Source organism: Molothrus ater, chromosome 3 (genome assembly GCF_012460135.2).
Source record: "Molothrus ater isolate BHLD 08-10-18 breed brown headed cowbird chromosome 3, BPBGC_Mater_1.1, whole genome shotgun sequence".
In the NCBI taxonomy this organism is placed as follows: domain Eukaryota; kingdom Metazoa; phylum Chordata; class Aves; order Passeriformes; family Icteridae; genus Molothrus; species Molothrus ater.
In genome coordinates, this window is record NC_050480.2 from 4,570,886 (window position 1) to 4,583,342 (window position 12,457).

General features: G+C 42.7%; 1 protein-coding gene across 1 annotated transcript in view; it reads right to left on the reverse strand.

Moving 5' to 3' along the window:
* ACYP2 (acylphosphatase 2) overlaps window positions 1-3,347 on the reverse strand; it is a 32,965-nt gene extending 29,618 nt beyond the window's left edge. The window contains exons 1-3 of the mRNA XM_036380681.2: window positions 3,110-3,347; window positions 2,535-2,551; window positions 1,003-1,112 (exon numbers count right to left, since the gene is read on the reverse strand). Of these exons, the coding sequence (XP_036236574.1) occupies window positions 1,003-1,112; window positions 2,535-2,551; window positions 3,110-3,179 (197 nt within the window). The 5' untranslated portion in view covers window positions 3,180-3,347. The remainder of the gene's footprint in view (window positions 1-1,002; window positions 1,113-2,534; window positions 2,552-3,109) is intronic.
* Window positions 3,348-12,457: the final 9,110 nt, after the last annotated feature.

Below are 12,457 nucleotides of genomic sequence, written 5' to 3' on the forward strand. Positions count from 1 at the left end.
GGATATTAAACTCTTTCAAAAATTAAGTACAAACTTGATACAAGAAAAAAATGTGATATTTCTCTGGCTTTGTAAATGCTTTGCAGCCCAAGATAAGCAACCTCATGTTAAGCACAAAACCAAGGATAATGACTGGAAATCATTTAAATCTCCTGACTAGAATGTGCAGCACTTTTGTGTGCACAAAGCCAACTTCTCTTCATCCAAGTTCAGTTTTGAAGCAAATCCTGTATGGGAAAGTGTTGGCAGAACATGCACTGCTAATTTGTCTAGAAAAGGAAAGTTCTGCCCTCACTCATTCTTTGTTGAGAGAACAAACCCCTGAAGGATTTTTTGAAGTTCCCAACAATCTCCCTGTACACACTTGCAAAAAATGATAGTTGGAAATAACTCAATCAGGCTTGTGTTTTTCCAGGCATCATTTCCTCAGTGATAGCTTTAAGCTCCTGGAAACTGGCAATCTCATAATGAAAATTATTTGCCATTCTTTAAAAGACACCAAAATACCTCAAAACTCATTTTGAAATGGCAGAGACTGCAGGCCTTGGCCAAAATGTGTATTAGGGTGGGTTTTTTTAATCAGAAAAAAAATTCATATTTAAACCCAGTATCCTTTAAACTGTTTTTTAAGCACAGACTAAAAAAGCATTTCAAGATATTCCTCAATTTGTTTTCTTAACAAAACCACAAGAGAGGTTTTGATGAATTAAAAACCAGATCTTTAGTCACATGAATAAAGACTTTCTTTTCATTTCACAAGAAACGAGGATATTAAGGAAATACATTAACAAACTCTGTGACACTAGAAATGAAAACAGTATTTTTCAAGCTTAAAGACTTGTTCACAGCTTAAAGAAAGCACCTCCTTACCTGCAAAGCTGAATGAAAACACTGTTACATTACTGACACATGGATCTACTTGTCACTTGGCATTAAAAACACTTTTGTAAATGACTTTAATGAGAGTAAGAAAAAAAGAAAAACGAACACAGAAATACTTACATTTCATTCACTCTCTCTTCTGGGCCCTGAACTTGGCCTGTCACAGTTCCTTGGCTGGTATTTTTAACCCAGCCAACCACTCCTAATTTCTTGGCTTCCTGTTCCGTGTACTGATTTGGGAAATAATGAAAGAGGAGAGTCAGTGCCAGCACAGACACCACAGACAGAACACTGCACCCCCCACTTGCATTTGCCCAGCTGTAAAAGCTACACTTAAAAAACAAAAATCCATGAGTGATGCTCATCCTCAGGCATTCAGGCAGCTCTGGAGTTGCAGGGGGCACAGCTCATTTTCCAAAAAGAACAAGGTTTTGATCACAAAGGGCTCCACTAATCCCACACCATTCCCTTGTACCTACTTTATTCCTTTCCATAGCTCCTATCACTGCTCATTTGACCCTTCAATCACCACAGTTTTTAAACCCATTAAATCTGCTACATGTACAAACTTCCCAGTTCCCTTTCAAATCCTTTCCACCTGACTTTCACCCTTTAAATCCTACCCCCAGCTGCTGCATTTCTACTGACAAGCAACAGCAAAGGTCATAATTTAATAGCTAGGGGAAAAAAAAAAGGCATATTTCTGTAATACCTAAAAAGTATGGTTTCCCAGCCACCCAGTTGTGATGAAATTCACAAATAGCAAGAGCCAAGCTTCAGGTCTGTATGACCCATTCCAAAAGACAAAAGGTGCTTTGGGGTGATGTAGCCCATGAAAAGGTGGTGCTAACTATGAAGAGTGTTTTCCAAGGTGATTATGAGCAGCTTCTCCAAACTAATTTGCCCAAAAGCACGGGAATGCAGCTGCAAACCGTTTCCTCAGTACTGCAGAGCATCTCAGGACTGGCACTGAGCTGTGTGTTCACACAGCTTCGGGTCAGCTCAAAACAAGGCACAGCAAGATTGGACTTGCTCTTTAATCTCAATAGAATAACTAAATTCAAGGCAAACTCCATTGCCGTCCTCTGCTCCTTTCCACTTGGCACTATTTCACAATATAAACTATACATAAAATCTCTCAGGTTTAATATTAAGCATGGGGCATTATTTTGAGACAAAACCACTATTCTTACTTTAATTGCGTCCTCTCGTTTCATGGATATCTGCGAAATGCAAAAATACCCACTGCACTTCAGAGCTGCTGGAGACACATGCTCACAGTATGAGCTACAAAGTGCTTATTTGTAGCACACTTTTTCCCATCCCAGTAACCTTCCTTAAATACAGGCACTGAGTTGCCACTTGAAAAAATTAAACACCTTTCCTATTTAACCTTTCTAAAGATTAAGGTGTTACAACATTCTTGTGGCTGTTACATCACATGTAATCCAAACCACAATCTATACAATCAACACATTATTAAGCTTCTAAAATCCATTTTAATATAAAACCATTTTAAGTCTACTCAGAGTACTTAACCATCCAACCAAAGTTCAGGCTGGATATATTTACACTCCACAGACCTGCTGCCTTATTTTTAGCACGGGAAACATTATACCATAAAGTAGCTAGCATATCCAGAATCGCCTTACCATCCTGAAACAAACACCTAAAAAGAAAAAAAAAAGAAAAATAAATTAGAGTCCTGTCAAAGTATATCACCTGCAGGAATTTCAGTTTATATAAAGGAGCAATGACGTGCATGCAAGTTACCCGTGGTGTTTTACTATGTAAATTTCAGTGACGTTAATAATAGGGAAACCGATCAGGACTTGTGTTTGAGCCTTCCCTTCGCCACACGATTATTATATTCACACATTCATGTGTTTAAGTGAAATAATACACTCATTTAAGTGAAAACGCCGCGGTGTGTGAATGGGAAGGACGGGAGGGGCATTTCCACACACCCGCGCTGACAGAAGCCACAAGCGGAATGGGAACTGCTTTGGACAGAGCAGCCTGTGCTCCGGGCGGGGGAATATTTACAACGATTTAAAATTTAAAAACAAACAAATGAACCACACAACCAAAAAACTTTCCCCTCTCGCCGGGAACGCGGTGCGGGCTCCCGCCTCCCCTCAGGCCGCTCCCACCCCGCGCACGCGCGGTGCCGCCGCCGCCTCAGCGCGGCGCCCCTCGCCCGGCAGCCCCCTCAGCCCGCCAGTACCTTGCACCCGCCCGAACACTTCGTAATCCACGGATTTGAGTGCGCCGGAGACTTTGGCCGGGGCGGACATGGCAGCAGCGAAGGAAGAGCCTCTGTGGCAGCCGCCGGTGCTCCGCGAACAAGCGGCGCCCGGACGGGAGCGCGAGAGGCTCAAGCTTACCGCGCAAGCGGCCGCCTCACGTGAAAATGGGGCGGGCCACGGCCCCCCGAAGAGAGCCCCGAGTGTGAGGAGCGAACGGCCGACAACGGCGAGGGGAAACATCGCTCCTCCTGTGAGGGGAAACACCTGACAGCGTGGGGTGACACAGCTCCTCCTGTGAGAGAAAACATCGCTCCTCCTGTGAGGGGAAGCACCAGAAAGTCAGGGGTGACGCAGCTCTACCTGTGAGGGGAAACACCTGACAACCAGGGGTGACACAGTTCTCCCTGTGAGGGAAAACATCGCTCCTTCTGTGAGGGGAAACACCTGACAGTGTGGGATGACACAGCTCTGCCTGTGAGGGGAAACACCTGACAGCGAGGGGTGACACAGCTGTCCCTATGAGGGAAAATACCTGACAGCGAGGGGTGACACAGCTGTCCCTATGAGGGAAAATACCTGACAGCGAGGGGTGACACAGCTGTCCCTGTGAGGGAAAATACCTGACAGCGAGGGGTGACACAGCTGTCCCTGTGAGGGAAAACATCACTTCTCCTGTGAGGGGAGAGCGCTAGACCCGAGGGCGGGAAAACATCGCTCCTCCTGTGAAGGGAGAGCGCCCGACCCTGAGGGCGGGAAAACGCTCCAGCCATGAGGGACGCGGCCCCACGTCCCTAAGGGGCGGCTCCCAAAGAGCCCTCACAAGGGGTCATTGCCGTCTCTGTTTCAGATTAGACTTATGTTCGGAAAGCAGTGTGCGAAGGGCACCATCTCCTCCTCCAGGACTGGTGTTGACACGCACACACCTGGAGTTGCCAGCATCCATGGCACAGGTGAGCAGTATTAGTCTTTCCTAGACATTTACAGGAAATCGTTGAAAACAAAGCATGAGAAAAACCCCTCAAATTTGCCTTGGGCTCCCCTTCCTGAATGAGGTTGAGTGACCAACTTACATCTCCAATCTCCACATGACTTAAAAATCTTCACCTGAGTTTGAACAGCCCATCAAAACCCACACTTTGACTTCACATTGCCACATATTCCCACATCAGAGGAACACATTGATTTCCAACATGAAATAAAGGAGCAGCAACTGAAAACAACTTTTTATTTCTTCTGGATCTGTGCTTTCAAATGAAAAATTAGGACAACAAATAGTAAACAAACCCTGGTTTCTTGCATGGTCAGTTTCATGTTCCAAGTTAAATAAAAATGTGGCACCAACACTGAAATTCACAAAGCACAAAGAGATCTGGATGTCAACAAACTCTCAAAAATTAAGTGCAAACTTGATACAGTTCGAACAGCCCATTTCTCCCCCACTGTGCTGGGGCAAATGCCAGACTCCTCAGCTGGAGCAGCAGACCCCAGAGAAAGAAAGTTCATTCCATGCAAGCTATTCACCCAGCTTTCAGTGCTATCCAGTAGTGCTTATGTTCTCATTAGAACACCTTTCCAAAACTGTCATTGTGACATTTCTTGTGTCTACATGCTACAGATAAAAAACCAAGTCAACAATTGATTATTTAGTAGGTCGAGTCCTCAGCAACACACCACAAAAGTTTTTCTCTGGTGCTTTCTATGTCTGCTTGAAGTTTAACTTTTCCCCCACCATATTTACTTAAAAAAAAAAAAAAAAAACAAACAAAAACCAAAAAAAACCCCAACAACAACAAAACAAAAAAAACCAAAACTTTTCAGGCAAAATTCTACATTAGAAACAGCATTCATCCAGCCTTAGAAGATGAACTCTGCTCTCACTCATCAACAGATAAAGGTAAGTTAACAGCAACTGAACGATAAAAATCAAAATAATTTTATCTGCTGTCTCCATTAAGTAACCTCCATCCACATGCTCCTTGTCTTCTACAGTAATACAGCATAACCTGAGTTGTTCACAGGTTTGCATCTTAAGACTACAGGGAGGTTCAAAATAAGGTCCTAGAAAGGTAACAAAATTATTTTTCCCAGACACACAAGTGAACTCAAGAAACAGCCACTCAATTCAGCACAGAGCACAGATAGTCACATAGAAACAAAATCCTATTCCCAGTATGACAGGGAATAGGAACATGATGGACAAAACTTCATTTGCTTTACCTATATAGCACATTAAATCAAACCTTTGCCTTTCAGGGAGATCATACCTTTTTCTAATGTGAAATCAGCACCATTTTGTTTTGAAAGAGGAGGATTCCACAGAAGGAGGAGCAGAACACAGAAAATCTTTTGTAATTTGCTGCCATCTGGCAGCAGTGAAAAGCAAGACCAGTAAAAAAGGAGATTTTTAGTGGAGTTTATTGCACTAGAAAGCCACAAAAGCTTAAAAGCAGAGCTTATCCTGGTGCTGATGACACTTTGTTACCTGCAGATTCCAGCACTGGCAACAACATTTTTTATCACTACAGTCTTTGGCATTTCATTTGTTAAAACACCTTGACCCTCTTTCCTTAGACAAGTCCAACTTTCTCCTACTTTGTAACAAGTGGCAGAAAACTTCTGAAGGTGATACTCTTGAAACATTTAATATTTTGCTGCCTAAGTAAGCAATATTAGTAACCAAAGGTTACTCAAACACACTAATTAGCAAGAGAGCTTTAGCACACACTACCAAAAAATGCAGGCAGCCTGCACGGAGTTCTGAATTTCCCTCCCACTTCCAGCTGTTTATTCCAGGGTGGTAGCACTGGCCTAAGCAGAACCAGTTGGCTGCACTTCCCAAAGCTACAGCCAGTTGTAAAGATAACAATAATACATTTCACCACCAGGCCCTCTGCCCCTCCTCTGGGCATAAAGCCTTTAAAGTCCTCCCAGTATTCACTCCAAGCACTGTAAAACTTTCCCACAACACTGGTTTTTAGCCATGGCATTAAAAAGGGTATAATAAAAATTATTATTACTGGAAAACACCAAAACCCAACAGTAGTGCCCTTGCAGCCAAACACCAGGGACCAGCACAAACAAGGCTTTGTGAGGAGCAACCTTGGCACATCAGTGACAACAGTACCTGGGCAGCAGAGTCCCTCCAGGAGCAGGAAGCCACAGCTACAACAGAGGTAAAACCAGGACTGAACACACCCATGGTTTAAAGGCAAGAGCTCTGCTCAGCCCTCATTTAAGTAGAACTCCTGCACCAAAGAGCAGAGGGGTGTGGGTGGGTCCTAGGTGAGGCTGGTTGGGAGGGGCACAGCTGTTGGTGCCCTTGACTCTGGCCAATGAAAAGCAATTTGATTAAAGCATCTCAGTTATTAAGCTTTTGGGTTGGTCATTGGGAAGTTGTAGCTTCCTTATTTATGCTGTTTGTTTATCTCTGGTACAGACTAGGTGGGAAGCCAGCTTTCTGGTTCTTTCATTAGCCACTACTGCTGCTATCTGTGTGTGGCTGTCACCTCACACCACCACACACACCTGATGTTTCCCGCTCCCAAAATGACTGCCTTTGGCATTCACATTGATAGCCCATCAGGCACATAACCTCCCACCTTGCTGTCTTGATTCATCCTTCACCTTGTAACTGCACTGTTTTTCTGCACCATTTTTAGGTAACCTGGCTCCTCCCCAAACCTGCTGTGATTGCATGTCTCTCCCCTGCTACTTCTGATCATAAAAGTTTCTTGATGTATTTTTAGCTGTGCAGCTCTGTTTATCTGAACCAAACTCCAGACCTGATTCACTTGTAAACTGTCCCCAGATGGTTTTGATGAGTGTTTCCCAAAGGGCACCAAAGCCTCCAGATAAATAAATAATAAAGATGCTGCTTCTGTTGCCAGGTTATTGCTGTTACCTAGGGAGCGTGGAATATCAGGGAAGCCATATAAGCTTAATTTGACCTTTCCAGCATTTTTCCCTTATTTTCTGTGAATTGTAATGCACATTAGATTTTATTTTTCTGTCCTTTAAGGTAATGCACTGCTGTTCCTTTATGTTTTCTTCTTCAGGCAAAATTATAAACTTCTAACCTCTTTCACTAGTCTTCCTCTTTTCCTTATTCCTAAATTGCATTTACTCCTCATTTCTGAATGAAAATTAAGGGGATTGCTACCTCTACTTCAAAACTGTATGAGCTTCTTCAGGGTCTTTTTTGCAGTCCTTATTTACATAATATCTAAATGTACTGAAACCTTTTGGAGGGCCTTAATCTCCCAGTTCTTCCTCTTTACTGGCTATCAGGACCTTTCCTCTTTTTAGCACTACAGATTATAGTCTGGAAGTCTAAAGGGCAAGACAGGCACAAAGAGGGATTCTTTGAGAGCTTTATTCAGGTGATTGAGTGATTAATGATGACTTTATCGCTGAAAACCCAGTGTGACAATAGCACAGGGAGGTGACCTGGTTACAGCACTTGTCTGCTGATCCATTTATACTCCAGGATCCAAATCCAGGGACGTGATCCATGTGGGAAGAGCACCCCACCTTTGCAGCAGCCCCTGAGCAAGGGGAGAGTCTTACAGGGTATGAGTCACACCCTCACAGATCAGATTTCAGGAGGGCAGCCAAACTTTGTGTGCACAGGAGCTAAATTTGTCCCTCGTGCTCCAAAATCCCGGACTGCTTACATAAAGTGACACATACAAAATTGTGAGCCTGTTATTTTCCTCTGGCTAGACTATATTGTTTAGATTTAGTGTTATTTTTTTATTTTTGTGTCATAGCCTGATTCTGTAGGGCATGAAGACCTATTGACTGTTTCTCTGAAAGGAGCTTTTATTTTTTAAGTTGGGCAATAAACCTCTAAACCTCCACCAATAAAACCACATGAAAACAAAGTTCAAAGTTTTTCAGTCTAAATTAAGCTTTTAAAAGTATTTTCACTGATATGTAAATAAAAAGAAAGAATTTTCAGGTAAGTCATGCCTAGCTGGTAGTTGTGAAGTTTTAATCTGAATTGATAATAAGAAACTGAACCACTGGGTAAATATAAATACTTGCTATGAGGAAATCAGCCTTGGAAACTTGCATCACCACTGCCAAGTTCTTTTAGACTACAAAATATTGGGAATTAAAACATGAGCATATGAACTGATGTGTCCTGTGGCAAAGAAAAACCCATCTCAATCAAAAATGTGATGGATAAAGTTAAACTATTCAGTACCAAAGCACAGGAATCAGGTGGAATTTGGGGTTAAGTCTGTCAGTTGTCTGCTGGCATGAAAGGTCAGGTCAGGCTTGGCTTGATGACTAAATCCAAAAACAAACCCACCTACTATAACACCCACATTTAAATTGTTTTGATAGGAAAGCAGATTGATCCACCATTTGATTTATGAAATAACCATTCACAGCAAACTCATTAACATTTGAGGAAAACACTGAGATTTGTGCTGTTATGTTTTCTCCTTTTGCACATGCTGAGGAGGAGGAGGAGATGCGGTCATTTAAGGCAGTAAGTTTTTATTCCCATTGAAACACAGGAAATTTTAAGCATCACCCTTCCCACAGCTGCCAGAACAATGCTGTCAAATTTAGGGAGAATTCAGGGCTCTACAGAAGATCTAAGAACACACAAAAGAGCGTGGGTTGCTAAAGGAATGGTTTCTCAGGGAGGTGGGTTGACAGCATTACATTTTGCAGCTCTGTGAAACTACTTGATTCATTCTCCTTAATTGCATTAGACCTTTATTCCTTGTCAAAACAACAAAGAGAAAATTGTGAGTATTTCAGAATCTTGCCCTGTATTAGTGCAGCCTGTGCCATCAGAGGAAGTCTCACCGAAATGATTACTGCTTCACTACTTGTTATTGAAAAACTTCTGGATTTCATTCTCCAAATTTGAACATGTGGCCAGCTCTCATCAAAAATATGATTCAAAGACATTTACTTGTGACAAATTTGGTGAAAGTCAACATCTGGGTGAAGAAAGATGTCCTCTTGCATTCAAAAGGAGGGATGCTGTCAGTCCCAAACTTTCATCCATCTTTATAACTTGATGGCATCTTCTCCATCCAACCTAGCAGAAACTTTAGTGGTTCTGATAAAACAGGAAGAATCAGCATGATTTTTGTATTATTCTGTATAATCATAGATGGCAAAGAGGCCTTCTTATTTCTCATATGGAAGAACTCAGGGCACTAAAAAAAATCCCCAGATAAAAAGTTAACAACAATCAAAAGGGAACAACTTTTCACACTGTGCATGAATCAGAAATTACTGTTGCAGAACATGAGACCAGAACATAATGAACTTTAAAAGCAGATGAATGAGGGGATGAAAAACCCATTTAGCACTATTAAACAGAATGAAATAGCCTGTGACTCAGGATGTCTGTCTGTGAACTAAGAAAATGGAGAGTATGCACGGGGAAGTAAGATTGTATGTACGCCCAGTTCTTAATCTTTAGTTCTGAGTTTTAGTCTTGTCACAGGAAAATGTTCTTGCACATTTCCGCAGCAAAGACTGAGGCCAGCCTGAAAGAAACTGAAAGCTTTGCAGAGAGAAAAAGGCACGGAGTCTGGGAATCTAGTGAGAAAATAAGACTACCTAAGTGATTACCTAACTTCAAAAAAATCACAGTGAGGGCACCTGAAGGAGATACTCTAGAAAGTAACTCTGATGGCACCAGCTGCTCCCTGAAAAGCCCCTGGAGAGCTGGTGGATGCCATCCCTTGCTCTGTGCAGTGCAGGATCGGGTCAGGTCCCTGGGCTGCTGGCCCCGGGCTGGCAGGGCTGGCTGCGGCTGCACTCAGACTGCTGCAGCTGCTGTGCTGCAGAGCTGCTGTGCACATCCAGCTCTTTGGGTGCTCTGAACTTGGTAACACCTCTGGCACCCCTGACACCACCCCCAATTCGCTTCGCTCCTGACTTCCCATCTCAAAACTCCCTGCTTTCCAGAGGGGCTAATTTGCTGGGGATATTTAGGGGTAAGCAGAATGATTCTGGCCCAGTTTCTTCTGATCTCAGAGCCTGTCAAGCCTCCTGCTAACATCACTCCAGATGCTGATGGCTCTATCTTTCCCAGGCAAAGGAGGCTGGAATCTCCAAGGACAACCATTTTTCCAGCAATGCCTTTGGGTAAGCAGATTAATTCAGAGCATGGCTACAGGATTTGAACAGGCATTTGGCAAAGCCAAGAAAGCATGAATCAGGTTCTGTATCCATCCATTGCAACGCTACTGAAAAAGAAAACACATGGGGGCTGTAGATAGTGGTATCACAGCCACAGTGAACGCCCACTGGATTGTCCTGCAGAGCCCTCTCTGGAGATTACAAGCTGTCTTTTTCCTGCTCTTTTTGTTCTGTTTCTCACTTGAATTTTCTAAACTCCCTGAGTTCTTTCACCCAGTTCTCAGCCAGTGCTCTGCCCAGCAGAAGGGCAGCTGCTGCCTTTGTACTAAGCAAGGCTCAGTTTTCCATTGGGCTTGGCCTCGAAATAACAACACAAAAATGTGGCAAAAGCAACTTTTTCCTCTCCCTGGGATATCCCTGAATTTACAGGCCTCCTGTGCTCCTTAATTGGAACATTCCTTCTATCCTAAACAGCCTTTCTGACAGTTATATTTCCAAGGTTGTAAGGAAGTGCTAATTTACAGTTATTGTTTCACCTTGAACTCTTCCTAACGGGATACCTGGGACAATAATAAATTTACAATTTACAGTTCCTTGAATCCCGGTGTTAGTCAGCAGGCCCCAGCACTACCATAATCATGCCCCTGCCATAATTACACTTATTATCCCCACATTACCAAGGCATAGACATAAACAACATGCCAGGTTAGACCAAATGAACACCAGAGAGCTCCGAGTTTGTGCCATGTGATCCTCCCAAAGGTTTGTTAATCTCCTGGGCGTCTCCCTAACACTCCATGAGAGAAGCTGCTGCTTTAGAAACATGCCAAGAAGTCTCCCATGAAGATTCCATGCACAAAACCACTCAGCCAGAAGCAAAGGATAGATAATTCATTAGCAGGAGAGAAAGGATTGGTTGCTTAGGGGAATATTCAAGTGAGACTGCTTCTCCTCCAGAATTCATAAATATTTAAATACTTCTGATCCACATGTCCAAACAGTGAACACACAATCCACCCACAGAACTAAAGCCTGAACAACTACTTGAGCTATGGCCATGATAAACACAATTATTTGTGCTCAATGCTGCTTGAAACAAGACTGAAAACCTGAGCAAAGATTTTTGGTTGTTATTTGATTTATCCTGGGTTGAGAAAGCAGACCTTATATATTTTATTTTTAAGTTTATTTTTAAATAGACATTGCTGATTTTTCATCTTGACAAGGAATAGACAAACCAGAGAACTGCAGATGAAGGTGCAAGAGATGCATTTGCCAGTTAAAACCAGTAAAAATGATCATCCACCCAGGCACTTGGGGTAAGGTGTGTCACAATCCTCTCTGGCAAACACAGGGCAGCTGCATGAGACTCCCAAGTCCATAATGAGCAGTTTCTATGTGAGTGACTGCAGGCTGCCAAGGGACTGTGTTGCCTTGATTTCCTAGAACAGCAGAATCCCTAGGAATGACCTTTGTGAGTTCACTGTCATCACGTGCTCCTCTGGGGCTGGTTTCTGTTTGGCAAGAGAGTGAGACAGAAAAATCCATTTCAATGGCTCAAGAGGAACAGAAAACTAACCCTAATGTCTATTTCCCAAAAGTTGGCTGCATTTCTGTCATGTCCAAGGAATTATTATTTATTTCAAATAGCTGTGAGTAATTTGGAAAGAACCTCTTACAAAGAGGCTCAAGTCCATTGCTTTTTCTCCCCACAGGCACAATAGTTTCCAGGGATATCTTTGGGAGTTTCAGACATGTCGAGGAAACAGCCTGTCACAGGCAGAATCTCTGCTGTGGATTTGGACGATTATGCTTTCCAAATCTTAGGCAATAAGGCACCAAAAGAGAACAAATCCAGGGAGTGGAGAGGAAAAAACACTTCTGCTATAAATTAATTTATTTCACCAAGGAGAATTGAGGTCCTGTTCTTGTACAAAGACTGTCCATTGTAAGCACAGTAACCCACTAAGTTCAGCTGGAAAAGAGCAGAGGCCAAACAATATCTTATGAATGGATATGACTGAGGATGGATTTAACTCTCATAAATAGAACCACTGGGAATGTAAAGTGAAGGATAACAATGCTGCACCTATTTGGTCAGGCTTGTCTATGAAATAGAGTTTTAAAAATAAGACAGGTGCCCACTTTAATCTCTTCACAAGGGCCTCTTATTTCTGCTCAACAGAAATATTCCACTCACATTAGAA